The sequence below is a fragment of the Suricata suricatta genome, chromosome 1, assembly GCF_006229205.1.
Source record: "Suricata suricatta isolate VVHF042 chromosome 1, meerkat_22Aug2017_6uvM2_HiC, whole genome shotgun sequence".
Taxonomy (NCBI): domain Eukaryota; kingdom Metazoa; phylum Chordata; class Mammalia; order Carnivora; family Herpestidae; genus Suricata; species Suricata suricatta.
Genome location: NC_043700.1, coordinates 96,553,082 through 96,578,437, shown reverse-complemented (window position 1 = coordinate 96,578,437; position 25,356 = coordinate 96,553,082). Strand labels below are relative to the sequence as shown.

General features: G+C 37.2%; 1 protein-coding gene across 1 annotated transcript in view; it reads right to left on the bottom strand.

The window, feature by feature from the left end:
* Positions 1–25,356, bottom strand: part of TRPC3 (transient receptor potential cation channel subfamily C member 3) — a 67,873-nt gene that overhangs the window by 5,284 nt on the left and 37,233 nt on the right. The window contains exons 6-11 of the mRNA XM_029951163.1: positions 23,180–23,255; positions 22,835–23,068; positions 20,162–20,426; positions 16,650–16,845; positions 14,784–14,993; positions 11,536–11,619 (exon numbers count right to left, since the gene is read on the bottom strand). Coding sequence (XP_029807023.1) covers positions 11,536–11,619; positions 14,784–14,993; positions 16,650–16,845; positions 20,162–20,426; positions 22,835–23,068; positions 23,180–23,255 — 1,065 coding nt within the window. The remainder of the gene's footprint in view (positions 1–11,535; positions 11,620–14,783; positions 14,994–16,649; positions 16,846–20,161; positions 20,427–22,834; positions 23,069–23,179; positions 23,256–25,356) is intronic.

The window sequence follows — 25,356 nt, the reverse complement described above, 5'->3', positions numbered from 1 at the left end:
TTGAAAATAAAATGAAAGCAAGAGGCTGAGAAACCCAAACTTCACGTTAGGGATTACCTATTAGGTGGAGGCAACAGACAGGCCAGGGAGAAGCAACGAGATAGAGGCAATAACAATGTTCTCATTCCTAGGCAGGTGGTAGTTTCCATAGGTGTACGTGTAATTTTATTATGTGTTATGCACATTCTTGTGCATATATCAAATATGACATAAAAAATAAAGAAAAGGGGTGGGTGGGAGAAGGCCTGAACTAAAATGAAGATATAGTAGGAACAGAAAAATCTTAGTTTTTAGGAAGTAGAAATTATGAACCTAAGTGACCCATTCAATGCCAAGCTCAAGGAAAGAGATAAATCTAGAAATATTCCCAATGTCTGTCTCAAAGAATAACCATATCAAGAAAGAGCCTATGCTATTAAAAGGGAAAAACCCATTTTACCAATCACAGTAAAATATAAAACCTATTGTAATCTGTGGAATGTAGACTTCAGGGCAGACTCACAGCCCGGTGGATCTTGGTCTTGACTTGCTCATTTCTTCACCAAATATTTATTAAGAACCAACTCTCTGCCAGGTACTGTGCTAATTGTTAGCGATGCAATAGTGAGCACAATTCCTATTCTACTACAGCTTCATTGGAACAATTCACTATGATGGGTGAACATATCAGGGATCTAATTAAGTTTAGGGGACAGAAAAGTTGATTCTTATAAGAAGAAAATACAAAGAAACATGTATCAGTTAAAAGCAGCTTGAAAGGTGGTAATACAAGTCAGTGGGAAAGAAAAGACTTCAACAAATAGTACTGATACAAGAACTATCCTTACAGAAAAATTAAAATCAGATCTCTACACTTCACTCCATATACAAAAGAAATTTTTAAAGAGTCAAATAGACAAAAGATCTAAATGTGACACAGCAAAGTTTTGAAAAGAATAGGGAAATGAAAAAGCTAAAGGAGGGACACCCGGGTGTCTCAGTTGGTTGAGCATTGACTCCTGGTTTCAGCTCAGGTCATGATCTCATTGTTGGTGGGTTCAAGCCCTGCGTGGGGCTCTGCACGGACAGTGCAGTGCCTGCTTGGGATTCTCCCTCTCCCTCTCTTTCTGCCTCTCCCCTCTTGTGCTCTCTCTCTTGAAATAAATAAATAAATAAACTTAAAAGAACAAAGAAAAAGCTAAAGGAAAGGATAAGCTATAAGGAAAAGATTAATAAATCTGACTACATTAAGACATTTGAAAACGTCTATACAAGAAAGAATACTAATAAAATGTAACTTTATGTCAAATGGTATTTTTCTGGTTGTCCTGGAATTGTTGATAAATCCAAAACTGACAAGAAAGGAAACTTAGTACTCATGGTCTAAGAACAAGCTGTCACTAGCAGTTGGGACCAACCACCTCCCTTCATGGCTTACTTAGAATTGCTAGACCAGTACTTATCAACTTCCTTCTCACCCCACATAAGTAAAAGGACAGACATGGGAGGGATCAGGGGCTTTTGTATAGGTTATTCTCTCTCTTTCCTGGGTAGAAGGGAGGTAGTATACCTCCACTCCCCAGAAGCTAAGGGAGGGGGAAAAGCCAAGGCAATCACCCATAAAGTTTAGAGTTGCCTAAACAAAAGACTTGATATCTTGCTTCCAATTAATGTCTATTCTGGCAAAGTTGCTGACCTGCTCCTGGTAGTTAGGTCAGGGAAAAAAAGAGAACTGAGATAAGAGAGGATCAGCCATTGGGTCAACCTGTATTCTCATTGTTTAGCAAAAGGATAAATTTCCACTATATTGGGTGGAAGGCATTAAGATTCTCAGTGGGAAAGGACAGTCTATTCAATAAATGGGGCTGGGATGATGTCCTGTCCTTATGGAAAAGGTGAAAATTAGGTGAGAACCTTAAATCAGATCCAGATCTCTGCTTCAGGAGCTGTGCAAAAGGAAGGCAACTTACGTGGCCTTTTCATACCCTCTAAATATGCCATGAACCCAATCAGAGACAGGCAGCACATGGGTGCCTACTACAGTCAGGATGTTAAAACGTGGTCAACATTAGAGCAGTAGTGACAAACAAGGAAGAAACTGCACCACAGTAAGCTCAAATGAAAAGATGCTTGCCCTCTGGCTTCTTCCCATTCTACATAGTAGAGGATTAGCACCTTGATGAGTTAGCAGAAGGAGGTATGTACAAAGCAGACCACAGCCTTTCTCCACTAGAGACATGGAAAGGTTTAGCTTATGCTAAAAAATAAGGAGAAGAAGAGCTTTAGATTTGATTAGGAAATTTTTACTTCAAAATAAACTTAATTGTCTCTAATGACAAAAATGAGACTTTCTAATAACCAAGTCACTGGAAAGTTCTGGAATCTTGACCAGATGTTGTAAAGGGATTCTCCATTCAATGAAAAAAAAGAGTTCAAAATAGGACAGTTAGTGGAAACTTATCGAAAACAGTCATTTTAAAGGGGTTAAGATTCCTTAATGAATTCATTATATGAAGCTATTTTGGGCTAAGGCTCCTTAATGAACAATCTAAGACTCCTTAATAAACCCATTATACAAAGTGCAAAGACAAACCAAAAAGTGAGAGAACTTGTTTGCAAAACACAACAACAAATAATCAGTATGAAGAATATTACAGAACTGATGTTGGATTGAAGTCTGTTTCCCCACACATGACACTACCTGGTAATAGTTCACCCTTGAGTTCATACTGGAAAGATAATTTATGCGAATTCCAAAGTGATGTGTAGCTCAGACAAGGGGCAAAGTTTAGATATTTCCATTCTATTAAGTAGCTTGTCTGGCAAGTTCAAGGCAGTTAAAAAAGAGGGCTGCAAGGGCAAATTGCCTGGATTTGAGTTGTTACTACATTATTTACAAGCTGTGGGACCTTGGTGACTTAATCTGTGTAATATAGAATCTACATGGTAAAAGAGATAATATAGGTAAATTACATAATATAACTATTATGGTCTCATCATGTATATTTGTGTAAGGCAAATATTGATTAACCAATCTTAATAATGCCTAATAATATATAGGCAAGGATCATAAAACTCGTATGTGACAAGTAAAATTACCAATGTAAATATTGCCTTTAAATTTTCTTTTTTTTTTTTTTTGCCTTTAAATTTTCAACTGATTCCTTAATCAAAGTCAGTACCCAAAACAAAATTGACCATTAACAAACTCATTATTTGTCCCTCTTGGTCTAGTTACTAACTAATGGAATAGAAGTCCACAGTCCACAAACCTCCAGGAATTATCTCAATTTCTTGGTATGATCCTTTAAATCACTCCTTACAGTAGACATTGTGACTTTTGTAGAGTAGACCATTGATGTCTACTACCCAGGGTGTGGGAAGCCTAGATGGTAGTCACCTTAAACATTATCTCTTGCAGACAAATCTGAGTTCTTTTTTCAAAACTCTGTTAAGACTGGGAGAAAGAATGAAATGTGGGTGGTTGGATTTATGGGTATGTCCCTCACTCCCAAAAGGCATCAAAGCTCTTCTTTTAACTTGCTTGTTTTTCATGGATTCAAATTCAACAGACACTTATGAAGAACTCTTTCAAGGACTTTTACATTTATTTTCTCATTTAATCCTAGAGAGAAGCCAAATTTGCCCAGGAGTATTCCATAATTTGAATATTAGAAATATATAAAGGATGACTATAAGGTAAGACTAATATAAACATAAGAAAGAAGAAGAAACATAAAGAACTCATAAGGAGAGAGTAGAATTTTAGAGAGGAAAGGGACCTTAGAAGTCATGTGTTTTTCATATTTTCATACCATTCATTGTGAGACATATTGATCCATCACCATTGCACAGCCTCTGAATAAACATCTGTGATTCCGCCTGTTATTCTTTCCAGACAGCTGGTTTAGTCTATTTTTAGACAACTGTACAGTTAAAAAACAATTCTGTTGTATTGAACCAAATATGCTTCTTTATACCTTCTAACCACTGGTCAAAATTCTGTTCTTTAGAGAAATGTAGAATACAATTGTTTCTTCTTCTATTTGATGGGTTTGTAAATATTCCCCTTCTCTGGGTTTCCCAAGGTTCTCAGACCATTTTATTTACGTTTCACCTATACCACACTTCACAGGGTTGTGTGAATGTTCATCTACTTTTTCTTTCCTTCCCACCTCAATCCTGAAATTTCATTCCAGGAAAGAGATCCTTGAAGGCAAGGACTGTATCTTTGTATCCTTATAACCAAGGACCATGCATAATAGTGGGAGTCTTGAATGTGCTATCAAGCTCATTATGAATGAAGCTTAATGTGAATGCTTCATATTGCCTCCTTTAAAGAAAAATGCTATGTGCTTCCAGTAAAACCAAGCCACCTATGGTAACCTTCATGGATTGGACTAGGGACTACTATGTGGGCTAAAGACAGTATAATACTACCTTGGCCAAAGGAGTGACCAAGCTAAAGAAGGTAGTTAAAGCAGGCTGCTATAAGAGACACCAGAGAGAATAGGATCCAAGAATCTACAAGCTTGTTTCTGTGGAGTCTTAGAAAAAATTCCCATTTCTTAAAGTCACCTTAGCATATCTGTGTACCTTTAACTTGAAATTTTCATTAGCAGAATCCAATCACAGCTATACCTCTAAGTCTTTATGTTCTCCAGAAAAAATAATCTCTAGTTCTACAAAAAAATCTTTACACACATAACAATGACCTCAGCATACTATTAATAATTACTGTTAATATCAATAACACTGTCATTGATCAAAGTATTTCTGAAACTCTGCCTCTGTTATACCTTGAGGCACATTTGAGCCTCTCTACTTTTGAAGTAATTGTTTTGGAGAGGAAACACTCATTTGGATATAAAACACATAAGGTGCAACTGGTGACAGCCATGTGTTTTTTGAAGATGGATGTGACTATTTTTCATTAAAAAGTAGTCATATGGCACTGAGTCTTGTTAAGGTGAATAATTATCTGAGTTTAATAATGAGAATAAATCAATTTTTGTCTGATAAACTAATTATAAAAGTAATTCTTTAGTGATATTCCAAAAGTGTTCTGTGTTATGGTAGCACCACTAGAATTAGTGTATTCCAAAAGGTCACCACTTTGAGGAAAATAATCTCCATTTAGCAGGTTAGGATCTGGAATTTCTTTACGTAAGTCATATATTAAAATCACACTGCATAAAATAATAATCCATTAAACTAAACCATGATTACTCAAGGAGTTCATACTAAAGAGATTTTATCTAAATATAATCAAGGCATTGATATGAAGTTTGATTGGCCTGTGAAGTTTCATAGCTGATTTAAACTTTTTTAATCAGAGTTTATTTTTTTACTATCAGTTTTGAAGCACCACAGCATATTATACTACAGACAAAGGAACTCTTCTCTTATGAAATATGAAATGTACAGCATTCTGGAGTCTCCAGGCAGTGTAGCAAAGATCACCTCATACAGAAGCATAACAGTTTTCAGACATGAGAAGATTGAATTTGACAATAAACTTTGGAACTTCCCCCACTTTTTCTAAATCATTCAAAAGCAACAAGGAGAATAAGAAACAGAAACACAAACTCCTTTGATGAAATTTAATTTAGAGACATCCATACCCTTTTTTAGAAAGGTTATATGAAAAGATCAAATGATGTGAGGAAATCTGAAGGGCAGACATTCATGGCTGAAAACTTCCCTTGATCTTCTTATACAACATGTAGAGAAGCTTAGAAGAATTAAAGAGAAATTATAAAGGAAATCCATATTTGCTAGATGTATTCAGTGAGGTGAAGAGAGAGAATCTGCCTTGTGACTGACTTGTCCTGGACTGCTATTTTCTGTTAGGGAAACATAAAAAAATGAACTCAGAAACACAATCCTGTGCCCAAAGAAAAATTCTATTAGCTGGGGAGGTGGATCTTGAATTCTCCACCACCACTCCAACCTCCTGAAAGCTGCTGATTCAAGAATTTAATTCATTTAAAGGGTACCTGGGTGGCTCAGTCAGTTAAGAACTTGCTTCATTTAAAACTGAGTGATAGATTGGGAGTTACGATGGCAGAGCAGTAGGAGAGCCCTGTGGTAGCCTCATCCCTTGAACACAGCTAGATAATATATATCAGATTATTCTGAAAACCTAGGAAATCATCTGAGGACTGAGAAAACAAACTCACAACCAGAAGGAGAAAAGCGTCCACATTGTGGAAGGTGGGAGGTGCAGACATGACTGGAGGAGAAAAGAATTGCTGGTGCTGTGGAGGGGAGGGAACCTGGATCAGGGAGAGAGGAGAGAAGGGGAGAAAAAGAACAGGATGCAGGGCACTGAACAAGAAAAAATACTTCCCCAAAACCATTGACAGAAAAACCGCGGTTTTGCATACAGTCAAGTTCATACAAACAGTGGAGCTCAGTCTGAAGCTTGAGAAATCCACACCATAGCTGGGTTGAGCCTTGCAGGCATCGAGGGGCTCCTATGAAGAAGGGGAGAGGCCCAGGAGTGGACAGCATGGTCTGAGGATCCCCTGCATCACACTGGGAGAGAGAGTTCCCCTTCTTGGAATGCATTTGGGAGAGGTGGCACTGCCTCCCTGAGGACAAAAGAGCAGGCAGGCACCATTGAGCCGCCGCATTCGTTAGCATACAAGCAGAGATTCCTGCTGAGGGCAGCTAACATGGACATCAGCTTTTTGCTGCACTTTGCCATAAACTCCAAGCCCCTGTGCATTTGTTCAACAGCCCTTAGGGGACAAACCATCACCAGTCACCGCATGACAAGACCCTTCTCTAGAAGATCAGCACAGGTCTGTGTGGCGTTTGGTCCCTAAATCCAGTCAGCTGAGATAAAACACAGGAGCACTGCACCACAGGGTGGGCAGAGGACTCAGACACAAACAGGGTGACTGCAAGGATCTGAGGGATGCCTGGTACACACAACAGGAGATTGTTCACTCTTTTTGAAGGATTCCTGAGAAATGGCAAGTACAAACTCCCCTCTGTGGTGTCAAGAGAGTGGGTTGGTGCCATTTCCACTCCGCCCCCCCCCCCCCCTTTATCAGCACAGACAAGTCAGGCTGAAATAAAAAATGCTGTAACTGAGATGCAAAACTGACTGGTGTAATGACCACAAGGATGGAAGAATCAGAGGAACAAATAGGTTATACAGAAGATAAAATTATGGAAAATAAACTGATAAGAAGAAGGAAAGAAAAATATTAGAATACAAGTGTAGACTTTGGGAATTCATCAATGCCATAAAGTTTAACAACATCCATATCATAGGAATCCCAGAAAAAGAGAGGGAAAAAAGGAGTAGGTTTATTTGTACAAATTATACCTGACAACTTCCCTAATCTGGAGAAGGAAACAGACATCCAAATCCAGGAGGCACAGAGAACTCCCATCAACACCAACAAAAGAAGGCCAATACCAAGACATATCATAGTAAAGTTTGCAAAAGAGATATAAGAATCCTGAAAGCAGCAAGAGAAAAGAAATCCCTAGCCTGGAAGGGATGACAAATAAAGTTAGAAGAAGATATCTCTACAAAAACTTGGTAGGCCAGAAAGGAGTGGCATGATATATTCAAGGTACTGAATGGGGAAACTATGCAGCCAAGAATACTTAATTCAGCAAGGCTGTCATTCAGAATAGAAGGAGAGATCAAAAGTTTCCCAAACAAAAACCAAAGGAGTTAGTGACCACTAAACCAGCCCTATAAGAAATATTAAAGGGGAACTCTTTGAGTGGGAAAGAAAGGCCAAAAAGCAAAAAATACTAGAAAGAACAAGAAAATCTCCAGAAACTCCAACTCTACAGATAATACAGTGGCACTAAATTCATATCAATTAATAATCATTGTGAATGTAAATGGACTAAATGCTCCAATCAAAAGACACAGGGTATCAGAATGGATTAAAAAAAAAACCCAAGACCCATCTTTCTGCTACTTACAAAAGACTTATTTCAGACCTAATGACATTTGCAGCTTGAAAATGAAGGGATAGAGAAACATTTATCATACTAATGAAGTCAAAAGAAAACTGGAGTAGGCATACTTATTTCAGACAGACTAGATTTTACACCAAAGACTATAACAGGAGATGAAGAAGGGTACTAGGTCTAAATAAAGGTGTATATCCAACAAGAAGATCTAACAATTGTAAATATTTATGTCCTCAACATGAAAGCACCCATTTATATAAATCAATTAGTCACACACATACAGAAACTCATTGAGAAAAATACAATAATCGCAGGGGACTTTAATGCCCCACTTACAGCAATGGACATATCATCTAAGCAGAAAATCAAAAAGGAAACAATGGCTTTGAGTGACACACTGGCCTGGATGGACTTAACAAATAAATTCAGAATGTTTCATCCTAAAGCACAAAATACACTTTCAAGTGCATATGAGATATTCTCCAGAAGAGCTCATATAGTGGGTCACAAATTAGTCCTCAACAAGTACAAAAAGATTGAGATCCTACACAGAAGGGAAAACACAGAGAGATGTCATTCCTCTTCTCCTATCTGCTTAAAAGCAAGACATAAATTTCCCTTGAGAAGTGAAGGTTTTCCCTCTCCCTTGTCTCAAACCAGAAGGAATTAAAACCCTCATCACTGGACACAGAAACTTGGCACAGGTTCTGCACAAGCAAACCTTAATAAAGCAACGCTAATCTTCCATAGGTTTTCTCGTATATTTACCTTCCCACAATTTATTACCCTTCAGATCTCAAAGCTCTTTCCTTTGTCTTGTCACTTCTCCACTAATTTACGCTTTGTTAAAATGGTACATAAGCTCCAAATTCTAACTACTCCCTTGAGTTACTCATCACACAGTTCTCCTGTGTGTGTGCACTTTGCATGTGTTTCTCTCTTCCCTTCCATTAATCTGTCTTTTGTTAGTTTAATTTACAAAACCTAATGGGTAAAGTTTTTTTTCCCTCCTTCATGGTTCTAATGATGTAACTAACAAATGTTAGGAGGAAGGGGGAAATGAGGAAAGAAAATAAACACATTGATTTTCTCATATTTTAGAGCTGGAGGATCAAGAGATAAAACTCGGAACTTCTAAATCAAGTAGCAGTTCTCTGTGTAAGGAAGTATTGTAAAGACATAAAGATAAGCACCAAGACAAATAATATCATCCATCTCAGCAGAGACTGACAATTCTCTTCCCTGTTTTTTTTGGCTTGGCAAAAGGCCCCTAGGAATTAAGATATTATTTCCCAGCCTCCGTTGTGGATAAGTTGTGCAACTTTACAGAAGCTCCTTGTAGTAAAGAGGCATATCTTTCTTCACTATCACTTTCTAAATGTATTTTGGAATGCATAAATAATAGCCAGAGTTCCAATAGCTTTCTTGGACCATGAGAACATGTTACACTGAAAGCTAGTCATGACCGAATTATAGGCTATGAAAGCCTCAGTCCCTGAACATTGGTAGGTAACATACCAGCCCTGGAATGACCACCTCTTGAGTTCTTGAATAGGTGAGAGGAATACTTTAACTACTCTGTGGTTAGTATTTGGTGGTTTGGTGTGGTTTGCACCAAACTTAATCCTATCTGTATGAACAATATGAGGACTACTTTATAATGATACTGGGTACACAAATGAAGATTTAAACAGTTGGAAAAGTATATCATGCTATTGAAAAGGAAGACAGACATTATAAAGAAGTCAATTTTACTTAATATAATCACAATAAAAACAACAGAGTATTTTACTAACTACATAAGCTGACTCTAAAGTTCAAACAGAAATAGAAACAAGAAAGACTAGCCAGGATATTATGTAAAGTCTAAGAGTCTTAAAGCAAGGCCATGTATATGTGTGTGTATGTCTGTGTCTGTATATTTTGTTTAACTTCTGTTTTAAACTATAATAATTAAAATAATGTGGTTCTACCACATATGGAAAGCCTAGAAATAAATCTAAGTAGATAAAGAAATTTAGTAAGTGATAAAGGTGACATTTCAAGTCAATTAAAAGGTATTTATTCAACATATCCAGCTATATAATCATCAGGAGAAATAGTAAATTTGAGTCTCAATCCCACACACCATCAAAATATATCCTATATGGATCACATATTTTCATATGAAAACTAGAACCATAAAAGTACTAAAGAAAATATGTGTAAAAAATGTCTGAAGTATTCTTATGTGGGGGAAGAACTTCCTAAACAGGTCACAAAATCTAAAGCCATAAAAAGTTTGTAGAGTTGACTATACAAAAATCAGAAAGTTGGGGGGAAATATTAAAAAGATATACAACTGAAAAAAATTTTCAACTTGTATCACCAGCAAAGGGCTGATTTTCTTAAGAGAATGCTTAATTCTGAAAATAATTAATTCATAAAATAATTTCTCTTACTTTATATCAAGAAGCCCATCAAGAAAAGTAAATATATAGGATCTTAAACAGGTGGAACACTAAACATAAAAAGATGGTCAGATTCATTCTTTACAAAGAATGCAAAGTAAGATTACACTGTGATACCATAATCATCCATCTATTTGGCAAAGATAAAAACCTTTGGTAACATGCTATTAGTACATTAAGGAGGAAATGGGCTCTTTTCTACATTTATTGTAAGAATATAAATTGGTATAAGCTCCATCAAAATCAGTTTCATAATGGCTAAAAATTAAAGTGTCTATATACTTTAACCAGACAATTCTATAGATTTGTACATGTTTCAAATGTCATATATACAAAGTTAACTTTCTGCAGTGTTGCTTATAATAGCTAAGTATTAGCAATATCCTCTATTTCTATCAATAGAAGCCTGATATATTAAATATAAATACAACCATATAATGGAATATAGTGTAACCATTAAAAAGAGTTTGACAATCAGCGTGCCAGGCACTTTGCAGAATTTGGTGCTTCCAAGACAACTGTACAAAGAGGACCGACCGTACCCATTAAGTGTCATCACCATACGTTATAAATTCCTGGATCTTCACTCTTGTGATCTTGTATACATTAGAAATCTATAAATTTGATAGTCAAAATGATCAACCAGATGGAAAATAAAAAGCTGCAACCTCTTCTAAGTTGGAAAATAGTGTTCAAATGTCACACTTAATGTCAAAATGCAAGAGATATTTTAAAGTAGCACTAATGAACCAGTATAATCTAGGAATCCATTGGAACAATGGATTACCTAGAGAAATGTATCAGGTTTCCATACTGTGAGAGTATTTTCCTAAAATGCCATATCTCCCATTGCTCCTCCAACTCAAGGTATTTGAGGCTGTTCTTTGGAAGGTGTGGCAACACTTTGCTTTTAATATCACAATGGAACTTTTCTTCCTCAACCAAAAAAATGAAGGACGTGGGACTCTGATTTCTAAAGTTCCCTCCAACCAGGATACTATTTTCTCCGTTTGGTTCTATCCTCCTATCATATCGGAAGTCTATAATTCTACTCACCACACACACACACACACACACACACACACGCACACACACACACACACACGCACACACACACTTACATACAGATAAAAAGACATGTCTACTGAATGCTTACCTGATAACGTGTTGGCTGGTTGAGAATGCTGTTAAAACTGTGTGATTCAAAAACTCTTGAGTTAGACTGAGTGAAGAGGTTTAACTAGGAAAAAATACAATTAACCTAGTAAATTAGAATACATTCATATGTAAATCAAAAATATAATATAATACTGCATTCGCCCTGATAACGTTTCTGGAGTCAACATTTCCAAGGAACACTTTGTGGAAGTTGAGTTTTATCAGTGATTTAATAGATTTCCAAAGGTAAAAATTAATGCGAGCAGCATATTCACATTTATCCAAATGTTTACAATGTGCACTGCAACAGAACTGCTTAACTGGAAACATATTTTTGAAAGCTGGCTCATACTAAATGTAATTGTCCCTGGGGACTCGTATGCTTAGTTAAAATGTATTCACAGCATCTTGGAAGGCAAAGATGCTTAGAAGCAACTGTCTGCTCTTGAGCCTATATTCATTCCTCCCCTACACCACTACAGGAATACACTAGAAGTTTGAATGATATTTGGTATTTTGTAACCCTAAAATAGAAGCCAAAATAACATGTCTTGCTAGGTATCTTGGCCTTATCCTGAGTCAGATTCACAACTTTGGAGAGAATTGGGGTTAAAGAAAAATTTTTTTCTTGCTCTCTTTTTAGAGTTAAACTTTAGAATGGGTAGAAAGAGAAAGTAAGAGGAGCACACTGTTACTAGCTTCCTTTATGTATGTGAGCAGGGCTTGCCTCTTACTTTGGGGCAAGCTGCTGTCAATACAATATAATTCAAAAGGCCCCTGTGCCAAAATATGTATTCACTCTACTACCTGACTTCCCAGCATCATAACTCAGGAATGAGTGAGATGCTAAGAGGAAGGAAGTGGCACAATCCTGCCACCAGAAAACCTTGTCTAGTAAAATTCATTCTCCTATTTCCCACTAGAGGTCAGTATCCGACTGTTGCCCGAGGTTAGTTTTACAGGTTAGTGCAAAAGATTTCTTGAGGCTCCTTCCTCTCTTCTAAAAAGAGAAAAGCAAACACATATGATTTCTCCAATTTTTCACTAAAGTCATTACACAGAGAGTATCTATTAATGTTTATAATATCAATAATATTAAAGAGATTTAAACATTTCCATGCACAATTAAAAAAAAAATCAAAATAGCAATTTTTAACCAGAAACGGGGAGCCTGGGAAGCCAAGGCTCATGGCTTCTGAGAGATCAGTGCTCAAGTTTTTTTCCATTTCCAGCAACCTCTCTGAAAAAAGCTGTTCTTCCTGCCAATGGGGTATAATACAGGCGGGAGAGGACACCGTAAATAGAGCACATCCGCCCCCCTCGCATGCATTTGAGCAAGCTGCATTTCCCTTACAGAGCCTTAGGTAGCCACAAGCCAGACACCTGGATGTGCTCTTCTTCACTTGACAGACAGTATTTCTCCCCTTCTAAATTATGACACTCTCAGGAATGAAGTCAGTGAAATGAGTTGCCTCCAGAAAGAAAACTTTAAGGTGTGAAGTGCAGGAGCTGTGAGTTCCCAAGCTCTCAAGAGGCCTTCTGGTTTTGAATAATAAAGCCCCAGTTAAAAAATCCCCAGAGAAACAAAGTGCCTTCAAAACAAAGTAATTTCAGTAGTGGTGGGAGACTCCCAGGATGGCAATTAGAGCCTGGCCCATTTAAGAGACCAGCCACCCTGCAGCTGAAGGAACAGCCCATGGGGAGGAAACGGGCCAGTAAGCGAGCCAGAGCAGCAGGTGCTGGGACAAGGCAGCCCTGTGCAGTAGAAAGAGCTAGGTGTCTGAGCTAGGAAAGAGGTAGGAAAACTTGGATTCCACACCTTCTCCACAACGGCCAGCTAGCGCCCCTGGTCTTTTCTAAGTGCGCTACTTTAATGGTTTCAGTTGTCTTATCTATAAAAATGGGAATAATAATAATACCTACCTCACAGTGTTGCATGAGGTTCAAATGTACAGCAAAGCACTTTGTAAACTGTGAATGAGGAAGGGCACTGATATTTGTTGAGGCTGGAACTTTGTACATCTCATATCATCCTCACATTAATCCTACAAAGTTTCCTCTCTTTCAGATGAGACAACTAACGCTCAGAGTGATAAAGGGACTTACCCACGTTACTTGCAAATAAGCCATAATCGCCAGAATACAAGTCCCGTTCTAACGTGGAGGCTCTCTTCCTTACATTGTACTGCTTCTCTCTGTGTACATACCAGGTACTATTTGAAATCATGGGACGGCACAGCCAAATAAGGCCTTGGAACATCATAGCCTTAAGAGCCAATGTCCAAATCAAATTTACAAAGGTTTAAAAGGCCACCTTAAAGAATAAGAAGCCACAGTACTACAAATCTTGGAAATACACACCTATTTTTTAAAGTGAGAAGTTGAATTGCAATAATCCAGTCTTTTCCCCCGCTTCAACTGAGAAAACTTATCCACCTCTGCTCAGAAAGGCCTGTGCTTTATGAAGGCAACATTGCTATCTTGTGGGCTCCCAAGGTATGACAAATACAGATCATTTTCACAACTTTAGGCAAAAATTAAAATTTCTGTTATGTCTTGCTCCATCATTATCTGAGGTCCTGCTCATATCCTCCTGTCTCCTATACCAATTCTACCTCTGAAAATTACGTTTATAATAATAAGGTATCATCATAAAACTCATCTTTGTTAAAATCAAAGTATGACTCAAACTAAAATCAAAGTATGACTTACCCGGGACAATACTGGGACAAACTATCATTGATTATTTATAAAAATGGTATTTATGGTGAATATTTGAGGATGCTCTTAGGCCTGTATTGATTTTATGATATTAAATGAAAAAAGATTACTTAGCCCAATAAAGAGTTTCTGCAAATAAGAATATGATGATGGTGAACTATATACACAGCCAAGAGGAAAATGTGAGGTTAAAACTCTTATACTTCAAAATAACAATTGAGAAGCATGGAACACAAAAATACAAAGTGTTTTCTAATAATCCTGTTTACTTTAACAAGTTAAAAAAGTGTTCTTATTTTTAATCTGGCACTTTGCATGAAATTCTGACCAGAAGCTAGGCATAGACTAAGTGACTTCTTGAAACATTGTGAAAATACTAAGTATTAGTCCATGAAAGACTATGAAATGGAGAGTAACTTTCAACATCTTCTAAGTTCACACATAAAAATTGCTGAACAAACATCAAAAGACAAGGAGAAAGACAAAACATTCATTGTACTGTCTTGGTAAGTTTTTGATACGTACCCTGGACTTGGAATTACTCATTCCCATTTCTATATCCTTCTGTAGCCGGCTCCTTCTGCATTTGGAGAAGTTAATGATCCTCATGATGAAATAAACAAATGACTTTGGACTAGGAACTAGACTGAAGGGTGGAGGTAATGTTTTTCCATCATCAAAATAAGATAACCAAAGTTTTGAACGGGCAAACTTCCATTCTACGTCACTGTCATCCTGTATCACAAAAACAGAAGAGAAATAATGACTCATTTTAAAAACTAAATATTCTAGTAATTGATTCCAGTAGGATTATACAATGAACCTAAATTATGCTTTTGAGATGAATAAGTCACTTGTATACATTTAACTGCATATAAGTTATATTGGCCTATATAATATTCTTAGTACTTAGTACCATAAAAAGTATCACTTTTATGATACTCATCTTAATTTTTTCTTCCACATGCCTCTGTCTGTAACCACTGAAATTTAACAAGAAAGTCCCATCCCCCAGCCAAAAAAACAAAAACAAACAAACAAACAAAAAACCACCCAAAAATGCAAGAAACATTCAGGGTCAAGGAAGGATGAAAAGATCAACTCCTCCTCCCTCGTTTGCCACCCTCCCTCCTCATCTAGACCCATCCAAGGCAGGTGATAGATACACCATATTATACTTTAGAGCCAAGGGGAAAAAATAGCATGCAGATGAACTGCACTTTGGATGTTAATATGTGTCTGCCTTCTGTCCTCAAATATCACATAAGGCCCTCAGTGGACTATTCTTGTCTTCTATCTCCTTTTATCCTCAGTAATGGTCCAGAGTGATGGAGAGAAAAATAAAGAGGAGGGAGTCCAAAGGTGGAAGAAGTCAGAATGCTCATTTCACTTTGCCATTACCACACTCAAGCAGGTACTTGGAGTACCACAGTTTTCCTTTCTGGGGGACCGAACTTCTGCTTTGAGAATCTGTGTCCGTCCTTCCGTCCTTCCTTCAGTCCATCCTTCCTTCCTTCCTTTCCTTCCTTCCTTCCTTCCTTCCCTCCCTCCCTTTATATAGTGTATTACCAAGTTGGTTTCCATGTAACACCCAGTGCTCTTCCCACAAGTGCCCTCCTCCATGACCATCACCCTTCTCCTTCCCCGCTCCCTCTTCAGCCCACAGTTTGTGCTCAGCATTCAAGTCTCTCATGATTTGCCTCACTCCCTCTCCCCAATTCTTCCCCCTCCTTTCCCCTTCCCATGGTCTCCTGTTAGGTTTCTCCTGTTAGACCTATGAGTGACAACATATGGTATCTGTCCTTCTCCGCCTGACAGTGAGAATCTGTGTGTTTCTAAAACACACAGAGAATCAATGGATTTAACAAATAGCAAAGTACTAGAGAGATACTAAACATGGACCTGGAGGACATAGGAAAACATATATACAATGATGAAGGAAGGCACCAAAGCAAATGCAATCCAAAACATAAGTAAAATGACTTCTAGAATACTAAAAATTCTGGCTGGATACAGAATATCACTGAAGTTTGCCAAACATCTAGTAATTCCTCCACTAGTATCTTTCGGATGGTTGGCCAGCTAACCTAGGAAAGAATAATTTCCCTGTAGCTAGTACTTCTTCTAGCCATTAATTTCAAAACTTCCAAAATATACTCTGAGAGAAGGCAGTGTGATGGTAAATTCATGGCAATCCCTGCTGTGCTCCTAATAGACACTGGAACCTGTTAGACTACCCAGGAGGAAAACACAGGGAAAGGTCCAGACTCCCTCTGCTTAGGCATAAGCCTCTTTATTGACTGGACACCCACCAAAGGGCACAAAAACATATAGAGGATACTATTAGAATGAGATGGCAAGAATAGGTACATGGATAGAAAGTAGGTTTACCTCAATTTCTTGATACGAGCTATTAATCATAGCAATTAACATGTTGAGTAAAACGACCACCATAGTTACATTGTATATTCCATAAAGAACGTAGCCAATATTCTCTATGAATTTGTGATCATATTTGAGCACAACGGAAGTGACTTCAGACAGCCCAAATATTGACCAAAACAAAGTCTTGAAACTTTCTTCTACACTGTTGAAAGAAGAAAGTACACAGTAAGTAAATTAACACTTTTCAGTATTAAAGTCAAAAGAAAAACAAGTTAGGATTTGAATACTGTACAGATGTAAAATGCTATCATTAAATATCATAACAAACCCCGAGTATAATTATTTTATTATAGTATTTAACAGAAATTGTTCCTTCAGGTTTTTTCAGGGGTTTATGATTAAATGGTGCCAATGCCTAGCTTTTCTGTAAGTTATCATTAAGTGAAAATTCTCTAAACTCAGCAGTGGAAAGCTGAAGTTATACCACAATACCCATTCCTTTCTCCTTAAGGAATGGAAAATTTGGGTTTTATTTTATAGGTCATTTAGACATTTAAATCAGGTTTTCTGGAGTAGAATAAGGTCAGGATTAAAATTACATACCACTTCAAAAAAATGTACAACCATATTCCTTGCACTATAGTAGTAGGGAAGAATGAAAACAACTTAAATATCTAATAAGGGAGTGGGTAAATAATTCCAACATCGATATGATAGATTACTATGTAGCCACTGGGAAAATGAGACTGATCTATCTTCATGTGTTTACATAAAATGGTATCTGAGAAGTAGTGAAAAATAAGATACAGCAAGTGTGAAATAGTCTACAATTTGACTAAAAAGGAGGAGTTTACAAATACTTATATTCTTGTTTATGTATAAAATCTCTCTAAAAGTATCCAAAAGAAACCATTGTCTCTATGAACTAAGGAGACATGAGAGATTGGGGTCCAAAGGTGAAGAAGGTGGCATGCTTTTCACTGTAGACACCACTCCATGAAATTTTTTGCCACAAGAATATATCACCTGAAAGTTAAACTTAATGGGAAATGAAGAGGAGGTGACAGATTGAAAGGTTCCTGTTCTTTTATTTTAATTTATATATTGAAAGATTCCTATTCTTTTCTTTTAACTTATGTAATCTAACTTCCTGATTCTTCCATTATAGCAAATAACACTTAGGCCCTCATGTGACTAATTACCTACTTTTATCCTTTAAATGAACTTTACCAACTGAATTTGGCTGGTTTTGGTATATAACCCAGTTGTAATCACTGATATGTGAACCACAAAAATAATCCTTATAATTAACAATTATATATGTAGAATTCCATTTCAAAGGAAGGTTCAAAAGTCCTTTTTCCAAAGAAAGATTTATGGAAACAGTGCTGTTTTTTATTTGTTATAACAGATTCTCAACAATTCTATAGATTTATAGGTTTTAGCACTAGTTTAGTTACTCATGCCATCATTCAACAAATATTGATGGAACACCTATCATGTTCTAGAAATTGTGCCACACTCTTATAAGGCTGAATAGAAAGGTTCCTATTTCTATGTATTTACTCTATGTTACAAAACATTTCATTGTGTGATTTTATAGCATAGATGGTAGGAGACTGAGAAAACTATAACCTCTTGTTCCCACCATTAATTTAACAGTATCACCAAATTCTAACTCCTTTCTCCATCCTCTTGCTCTTTTTGCAAATCTTCTCTCCTCTAACTTGGAGAATATAGATTCCTGTGAATACATATGTGTGGGAAGAGGCAGACAGTAAAACAGGACAGGACACTGGCAGTTCTTCAGCTCTTATCTTGGGCAAGAGGCTTTATATAAATGAACTTCTATAATCCTCACAATGACCCAATTCAAACCTTATTGTGTTTATTTTAAAAATAAGGAAACACAGATGAATGCTGCGTAACTTAACCAAAAGCCGGAGCTAGAAAATAATAGAAATCCTGCATCCATATCCAAGTCTGCTGGATTTTCTAGCCTATATTCCTTCCACTATATCAAGTTGCCATGTGCTTACACAAAACACTGATGACAATGTGTTGTAGAAAATGAGTTCTTACAGCGCTCACAGGGGTGGTACTGTGTGTAGGATCTCTCCATCCCTCCCCTACCTGGTTCAAACAGAAGTTTTTTTCATTACAATAAAGTGAGTTTCCATTCTCTTCTACCCCTAAGACTTGCTCTATATTAACTATTTGAAAAAAATCATTTCCAAACAATTTAGATGTCTGAAAGAGCTTGATATTCTATTTTAATCTAAAGGAGACTTATTGAAGGCCTAGATTCTCTCTAGCTGTGGCGTTACAGGGTACAAAAGGAGACAGGGAGGGCTAATGATCTCCCTACCTAGAAGGACTACAGTACAAAGGGAGGACCCACGTGTAGACCACTTAGTACCAGCGGGTTAGAGGAGTTCACAACCGGATGTCTTTTTTTTAAAATATAATTTATTGTCAAATTGGTTTCCATCTAACACCAAGTGCTCATCCCAAGAAGTGCCCTCCTCCATGCCCATCACCCATTTTCCCTTCTCCCGCACCCCCCATCAACCCTCATTTTGTTCTCAGTATTTAAGAGTCTCTTGTGGTTTGTCTCCCTCCCTCTCAACTATTTTTTCCCCTTTCCTTCCCTATGGTCCTCTGTTAAGTTTCTCCTGTTCCACATCTGAGTGAAAACATATGGTATCTGTCTTTCTCTGCCTGACTTATTTCACTTAGCATAATACCCTCAAGTTCCATCCACTTTCCTACAAATGGCCAGATTTCATTCTTTCTCATTGCCATGTAGTACTCCATTGTGTATATAAACCACATGTTCTTGATCCACTCATCAGGTGATGGACATTTAGGCTCTTTCCATGATTTGGCTATTGTTGAAAGTGCTGCTAGGAACACTGGGGTCCATGTGCCCCTATGCATCAGCCCTCCCATAATAACTGGATGTCTCTATGCTAAAGGAACTTAAAGGGACAATGACTAAGGAAGTTTAATCAAGAAGACTTCACAGGCAAGGTGAGTCTCTGGTGTAAAATCCAGTATGACCACAGGAAGGAAGTGGTATTAGTGTTACAGTGAGCTGTACTACATTTAGCTATAATTTCATCTTACTCAACTCCTTGTACTGATTAACGATACATTAAAATAAAGGCCAGTGCTTCGTTTTTGAATAGTAATGGCTACAAGTTGCTGAAACTAAGTTTAATGTCATACATAATGTAATAGATGTCCAGTATTAAAAATCTGCTGTTCAATTCTCTTAAAATAGTCAGCTTCATCTAGGATTTTTCCAAACTGTAATTCTGTTCTGTGGTAAAACACTATGCTCAAAGAAATGAGCCTTTAGAGCAATGTAATCATGCATAAGCATTGCTTTCAATGAATATTTTTGCTCTTAAAAACATCTTTATTACAATTATTGAATTTTTGGTGTGTTTGATTCGTTTAGATTTGTTAGAAATTTTCTTCATCAAACCTTTTTTAGAAGATGTTTTACTTACGTGGTAAAAGCAGCATTTACTTTAGCCCCAAGGTAGTAAGAATAAAGTATGAACATGCCAATCATAAAGGCAAGAAACACCATGATAAAGAGGACCATGAATTTGAATATGTCCTTCACAGTCCTTCCAAGAGAGATCTGCAAAGGGCCAAAGCTCTCGTTTGCAGGCAGGATATATGCGATCCGAGAGAAGCTGAGCACAACAGCTATGGCGTAGAGGCCTTCGGATATGATCTGAGGGTCAGAAGGGAGCCACTTATCTCTGGCTAGAAAAAGAGAGAGAGAGAGAGATCAGAAATGGGACTTTTTGTTCATTGGAAGCTATAAAATAAATACTTTAAATAGGATCTATTCTGTAGGTAGGTGGTTTTTATCTCAGTTGAAACCACTCTAGATTTAATTAACTGACCAGGCACTATTTTTCATGTTAAACTAGAAGCATAAGAATTCTATATCCACATGGAGTCTTTTAATGAGGAACCATGATTATAAAGATACTAAGCCTGCTCAGTACTCGATAAATAAAGAGGTTAAAACCTTTCACTAGACTGTGTCCAGAATGACAAAAGAATGAACTTGCCTAATTTGTCCCCTCAGTTACGAGGTGTATGGACCAGCTATTTTGTTACCCCTTAGGCTCCGTTGGCACAAAACTTATTATCCATATTTCATGAAGAGATTAGTTCATCTCATAGTTTATACAAGTAAAATGGATACAAAAAGTGAGAATATCACTGAATCACAGTGCTGTCAGTGTGATATCTGAGCAATATTACTTGTTCCTGTAAAATGTAAGACGCTATTGAGGTGCAAAAATTTTGGATATAGATTCTAGATGAAGATCCCACCTCTTTCAAGGTCACTTAGTACGTTCACAGCAGATTGTTGGATACTCATTTACCTGGAAGTTCAGTGAAATACTATGTTGTTAATTTTGTGCAAACTGAGTAACTCCCAGAAGGATGGCTACATGTAGATATTTCCAACAACAAAAATTAACATTTATTGAGTGTTTAACATGTAGCAGACACTGTGCTTTCCAAAGACTCTATGGATTTGATGTTATCATTATCCTCTTCTCAGAGATGCAGAAACCAAGACTTAAAAAGGCTAAATACAAGGGGCACCTGGGTGGCTCAGTTGGTTGAGCGTCTGACTTTGGCTTAGGTCCTCATAGTCTGTGAGTTTGAGCCCTGCATCGGGCTCTGTGCTGACAGCCTAGAGCCTACTTCAGATTCTGTGTCTCCCTCTCTCTCTGCCCCTCCCCTGCTCATACTCTGTCTCTCTCTCTCAAAAATAAACAAACATTAAAAAATTTAAAACAAAAATAAAAAGGCTAAATGCTTGATCAAAATCATACATATAATGAGTGAATCCTGAATTCACAAATTATAAACATTAATAAACTTAAATAGGTTATTGAAATAGTCAAGATATATATTACACAAAATACAATTTAAGCTAATTCTTTAATTATAAATGGTAATCATTTGCTCATTTGATCTGGTCTCCTTGGCATTAAAAAAGTCTTCACTTGCTGACAATGAGACAATGTGTTTAAATTTCACAATGTGTGAAACATACACTTTACATTTTGGAGCAGGTGCCCAAAGCCTTAATTACACTTATAAAATGTGATTCTTCACAATCAGAACACATTTTAACTCTGTGCCTGAGTTTTCTTACCATTAAAATAAGCATTAGGCAATACATTTTTTAAAAAATATTTATTTATTTTGGGGAAGAGAGCACAAGTGAAAGAAGGGCAGACAGGGAAACAGAGGATCTAAAGTGGGCTCTGTGCTGACAGCCTGACAGCAGCAAGCTCCATGTGGGGCTTGAACTCACAAACTGTGAGATAATGACTTGAGCTGAAGTCAGATGCTCAACTGACTGAGCCACCCAGGTGGCCCGAGGCAATTCATTTCTAAAGTCCTTTCCAGATTTAAGATTGTGCAACTACATGAAAATTTGCTAATCACACCTTCCCAGCCTGGCTTCAGTGGAGGGAAGGCTAACATTGCTCACTACCGCTCTGTGCTGGGCAAGGAAGGCATCAGTATCCTCGCACACTGACTCTCAGCTGGGATGTCCCTGATCTTCACAATACAGAGAAGTTAGGCATGAATTCCCTTCCACATCAGGTAGAGGAGCAAGGCATCCTCCCCAGTATTTCAGCAGAGCTTATGTTCTCATGTCACTTTAGGCCCTACTTCCTGCCATTGACAAATTTTTGTTCACTTCACCTGTACAGCAGTTTAGCACCCTTTATTATTTTATCTCCTCCAAACTATGCACTCAGGGACTCATCTTCTACCTCACGCAGCTTATCAAGCTATTTTTCCCTCTAATTAGGACAGTTCCATATCCTAAGAATATGTAAGAGCAATTATGTTAGGCTTGATGATAATTTTCTCTCAGCTTGCAACACCTTCATTTTATAGATTTGAAAACTGAGGCGCAGAAAGGTAAATTAACTTGAACAAAGTTATACATAGAAGGGAGTGTCAGAGCCTGATATGAATCCAATTCCGTATAGTTCTAAAGCTCATGCTTTCTCCTCTGTTCATACACACTTATCACACTAAACATACTCTTTATTGACATTGCCTTCCAAAATGTGGTTCCAGTACCTTTCCTGATGCATAAGAGGACCCTTCAGTTAAAAACTTACCATAAGTGAAATACTGTATCTCTGGTGGAAGTGTAACTTCACTGAGGTCACTCTCTTGGACATAACTGTCCACATACTGTTGTGCTTTTGTTGCCTGAAGGAAAGCTAGGAATCTGGCTGTGAAAGCAGCAATGAAGATGGAAAGCATCCCAAAGTCCAGCACGTTCCATAACTGCAAAATATATTCCCTAGGTCCTTCCAGCCAGAGCTCCTTACACTCAGACCACATCATTCCTGTCACACATGGAAGGTACAGGTTATGTTTTATAGCTTAGACTGAGAAGCTGTTATTTTGTCCACCATCAGCCCCCACCTATAAAATGACCCATATATAAAGCACCATACCAGGCACCGCCAAACACCAGCTATTGTTCAGTCCCCTGAGGCCCTGGGCAAAGTTAAATGGAGGAAAAATCTTCAACTAAGTAAGAATTAGCATTTGGAGAAACATAATTCTACATGTAGCACCAGAAATGGTACTACTTATGCAGAGGGGTGGTCAAGAAAGAGGGAAGGAAAATGAGCAAAGACTTTCCAAGTCAAATGATTTTGCCCTAGGAGACTTTGGGAGGAGAGGGAGAAAATTCATCTTCATGAATCCCAACGGTTATCAAACCATAGTAAGTATTGGTGAAATAAACACCTAAATGAGAAACTTACTGTAGACGATTAATAAGATCTGTTTCCCAGCCACCCAAGAACACTTACATCATTCCCCTTCCTTCTCTCCTCCTTCTAGTTTCATGCCAGGGAGGTGAGGAGTATGTTTGGAAAAAGAAGAAACCCTTAAGGAGGCCCTAGGACACAGTGAAGAAACTGAAAGCAGAAAATGCCATTTTGGGAGAAGATGACAAAATATTCCAATTTAACAATCTGTCCTGATTCTGTAAGGGGGAAGATATTGTGGAATAAAAAAATGTAATAACTTAAAATAAAATTTATAAAATAATTATTTGACCCAGGTTGAGCCCACAGGAGTGAGGGGAATAACCAACCTATTAATTCAGGAACTTGGAAGATACCAGAAACACTCAGGGTAAAACAGACAAAATAGAAAAGGTGGCTTCAGATAAACTAGTTTCAACTTCCATTGTTTTTTTGCTCATCGCTTAAAGCTTTTACTTTAACACAGCTATTCGAAAAGGGTTATTGTTAAACCAAGTTTTGAGAGCAACCTAAAATGTGTTGTGTGTGTGTGTGTATAACAATGGAATATTACTTGGGCCATAAAAAATGAGATGTTGAATTTGCAACAACATAGACATAGATAGTATATGTTAAGTGAAATAACTGAGACAGCGAAAGAGAAATAAAAAATACAGCACAGAGAATATATTGTATTAAAACTGTACGGTTATTATGCTTATTGTGCTGAGCACTGAGTAATATGTAGACTTGTTAAATCACTATGTTGTACATGTGAAACTAATATAACACTGTGTGCCAACTATACTTTACTAATAAAAAAATTTTAAAAAGCACTTTTGTGAGGTGAAGGAACCAGCATTCTGAAAATGGAAACTCTCCTAAAAAGACCTTTGCAACGAAAGCAAAAAATGTTTTTTATCATCAGCTAATGGGTTATCTCAAAAGTATTTCAATTGAAAATTTGATCACAGTGGGTCAGAATTTTTAAATTTACAGTTATTCAGTAATTGAAGTTAAAAATGTGGTATATTTATAATTAGGCTCATGTTACTAAAAATTTTTTTATTTAGTGTTAAGGGATACCTTTTACTATTATCAGGCTGCCAAATTATTCAATTATTGTGTTCTGCTTATCTTACAATGAGGATATTGTCACCACAAAATGCACAATAACATTTTAATAAAAAAGGCAATCAGGGCGCCTGGGTGGCTCAGTCAGTTAAGCGTTGGACTTCAGCTCAAGTCACGATCTCACGGTTTGTGAGTTCGAGCTCCATGTTAGGCTGCGTGCTGACAGCTCAGAGCCTGGAGCCCACATCAGATTCAGTGTCTCCCTCTCTCTCTGCCCCTCCCCTGCTCATGCTCTGTCTCTCTCTCTCAAAAATAAATGAACATTAAAAAAAAAGGTGATCATTAAATAGACACAAAGTTTGTAGAAATTAAAATGCTTATTCCGTCAAGGACAGAAATTACATGCTGTTTTTTTCCCCCTAGGAAGTGTGTCTTGGGTTTTTCCCATATTATTTTCTTTATTTTTTTTCCCTCTTCTTTTTTTGGTGGTGGGGGTGGTTATGTTTAAATGAAGTTGCTTTTACAACACCAAAGACTTAATCATCCATTTCCTACATAAAAGGTAGCTACTTTTTTGCATGGACCTCAAGCATATTGTAGTGTAGAGGTGGAATTTAAGGGAAAGTATTAAGCAGGCTGTGTTTTAGCTTATGGGCAAGTAATAAATTGTATCATTTATCTTGAATGTATCATAGATAAGCTGCTATATAACGATCGCCACTTCAGATAGCTGTGAAATTAGGTGATTAACTAGTTGTTACTTAACCTTCTAATTTCTGTATAAGTCTAATTACATGAAATAG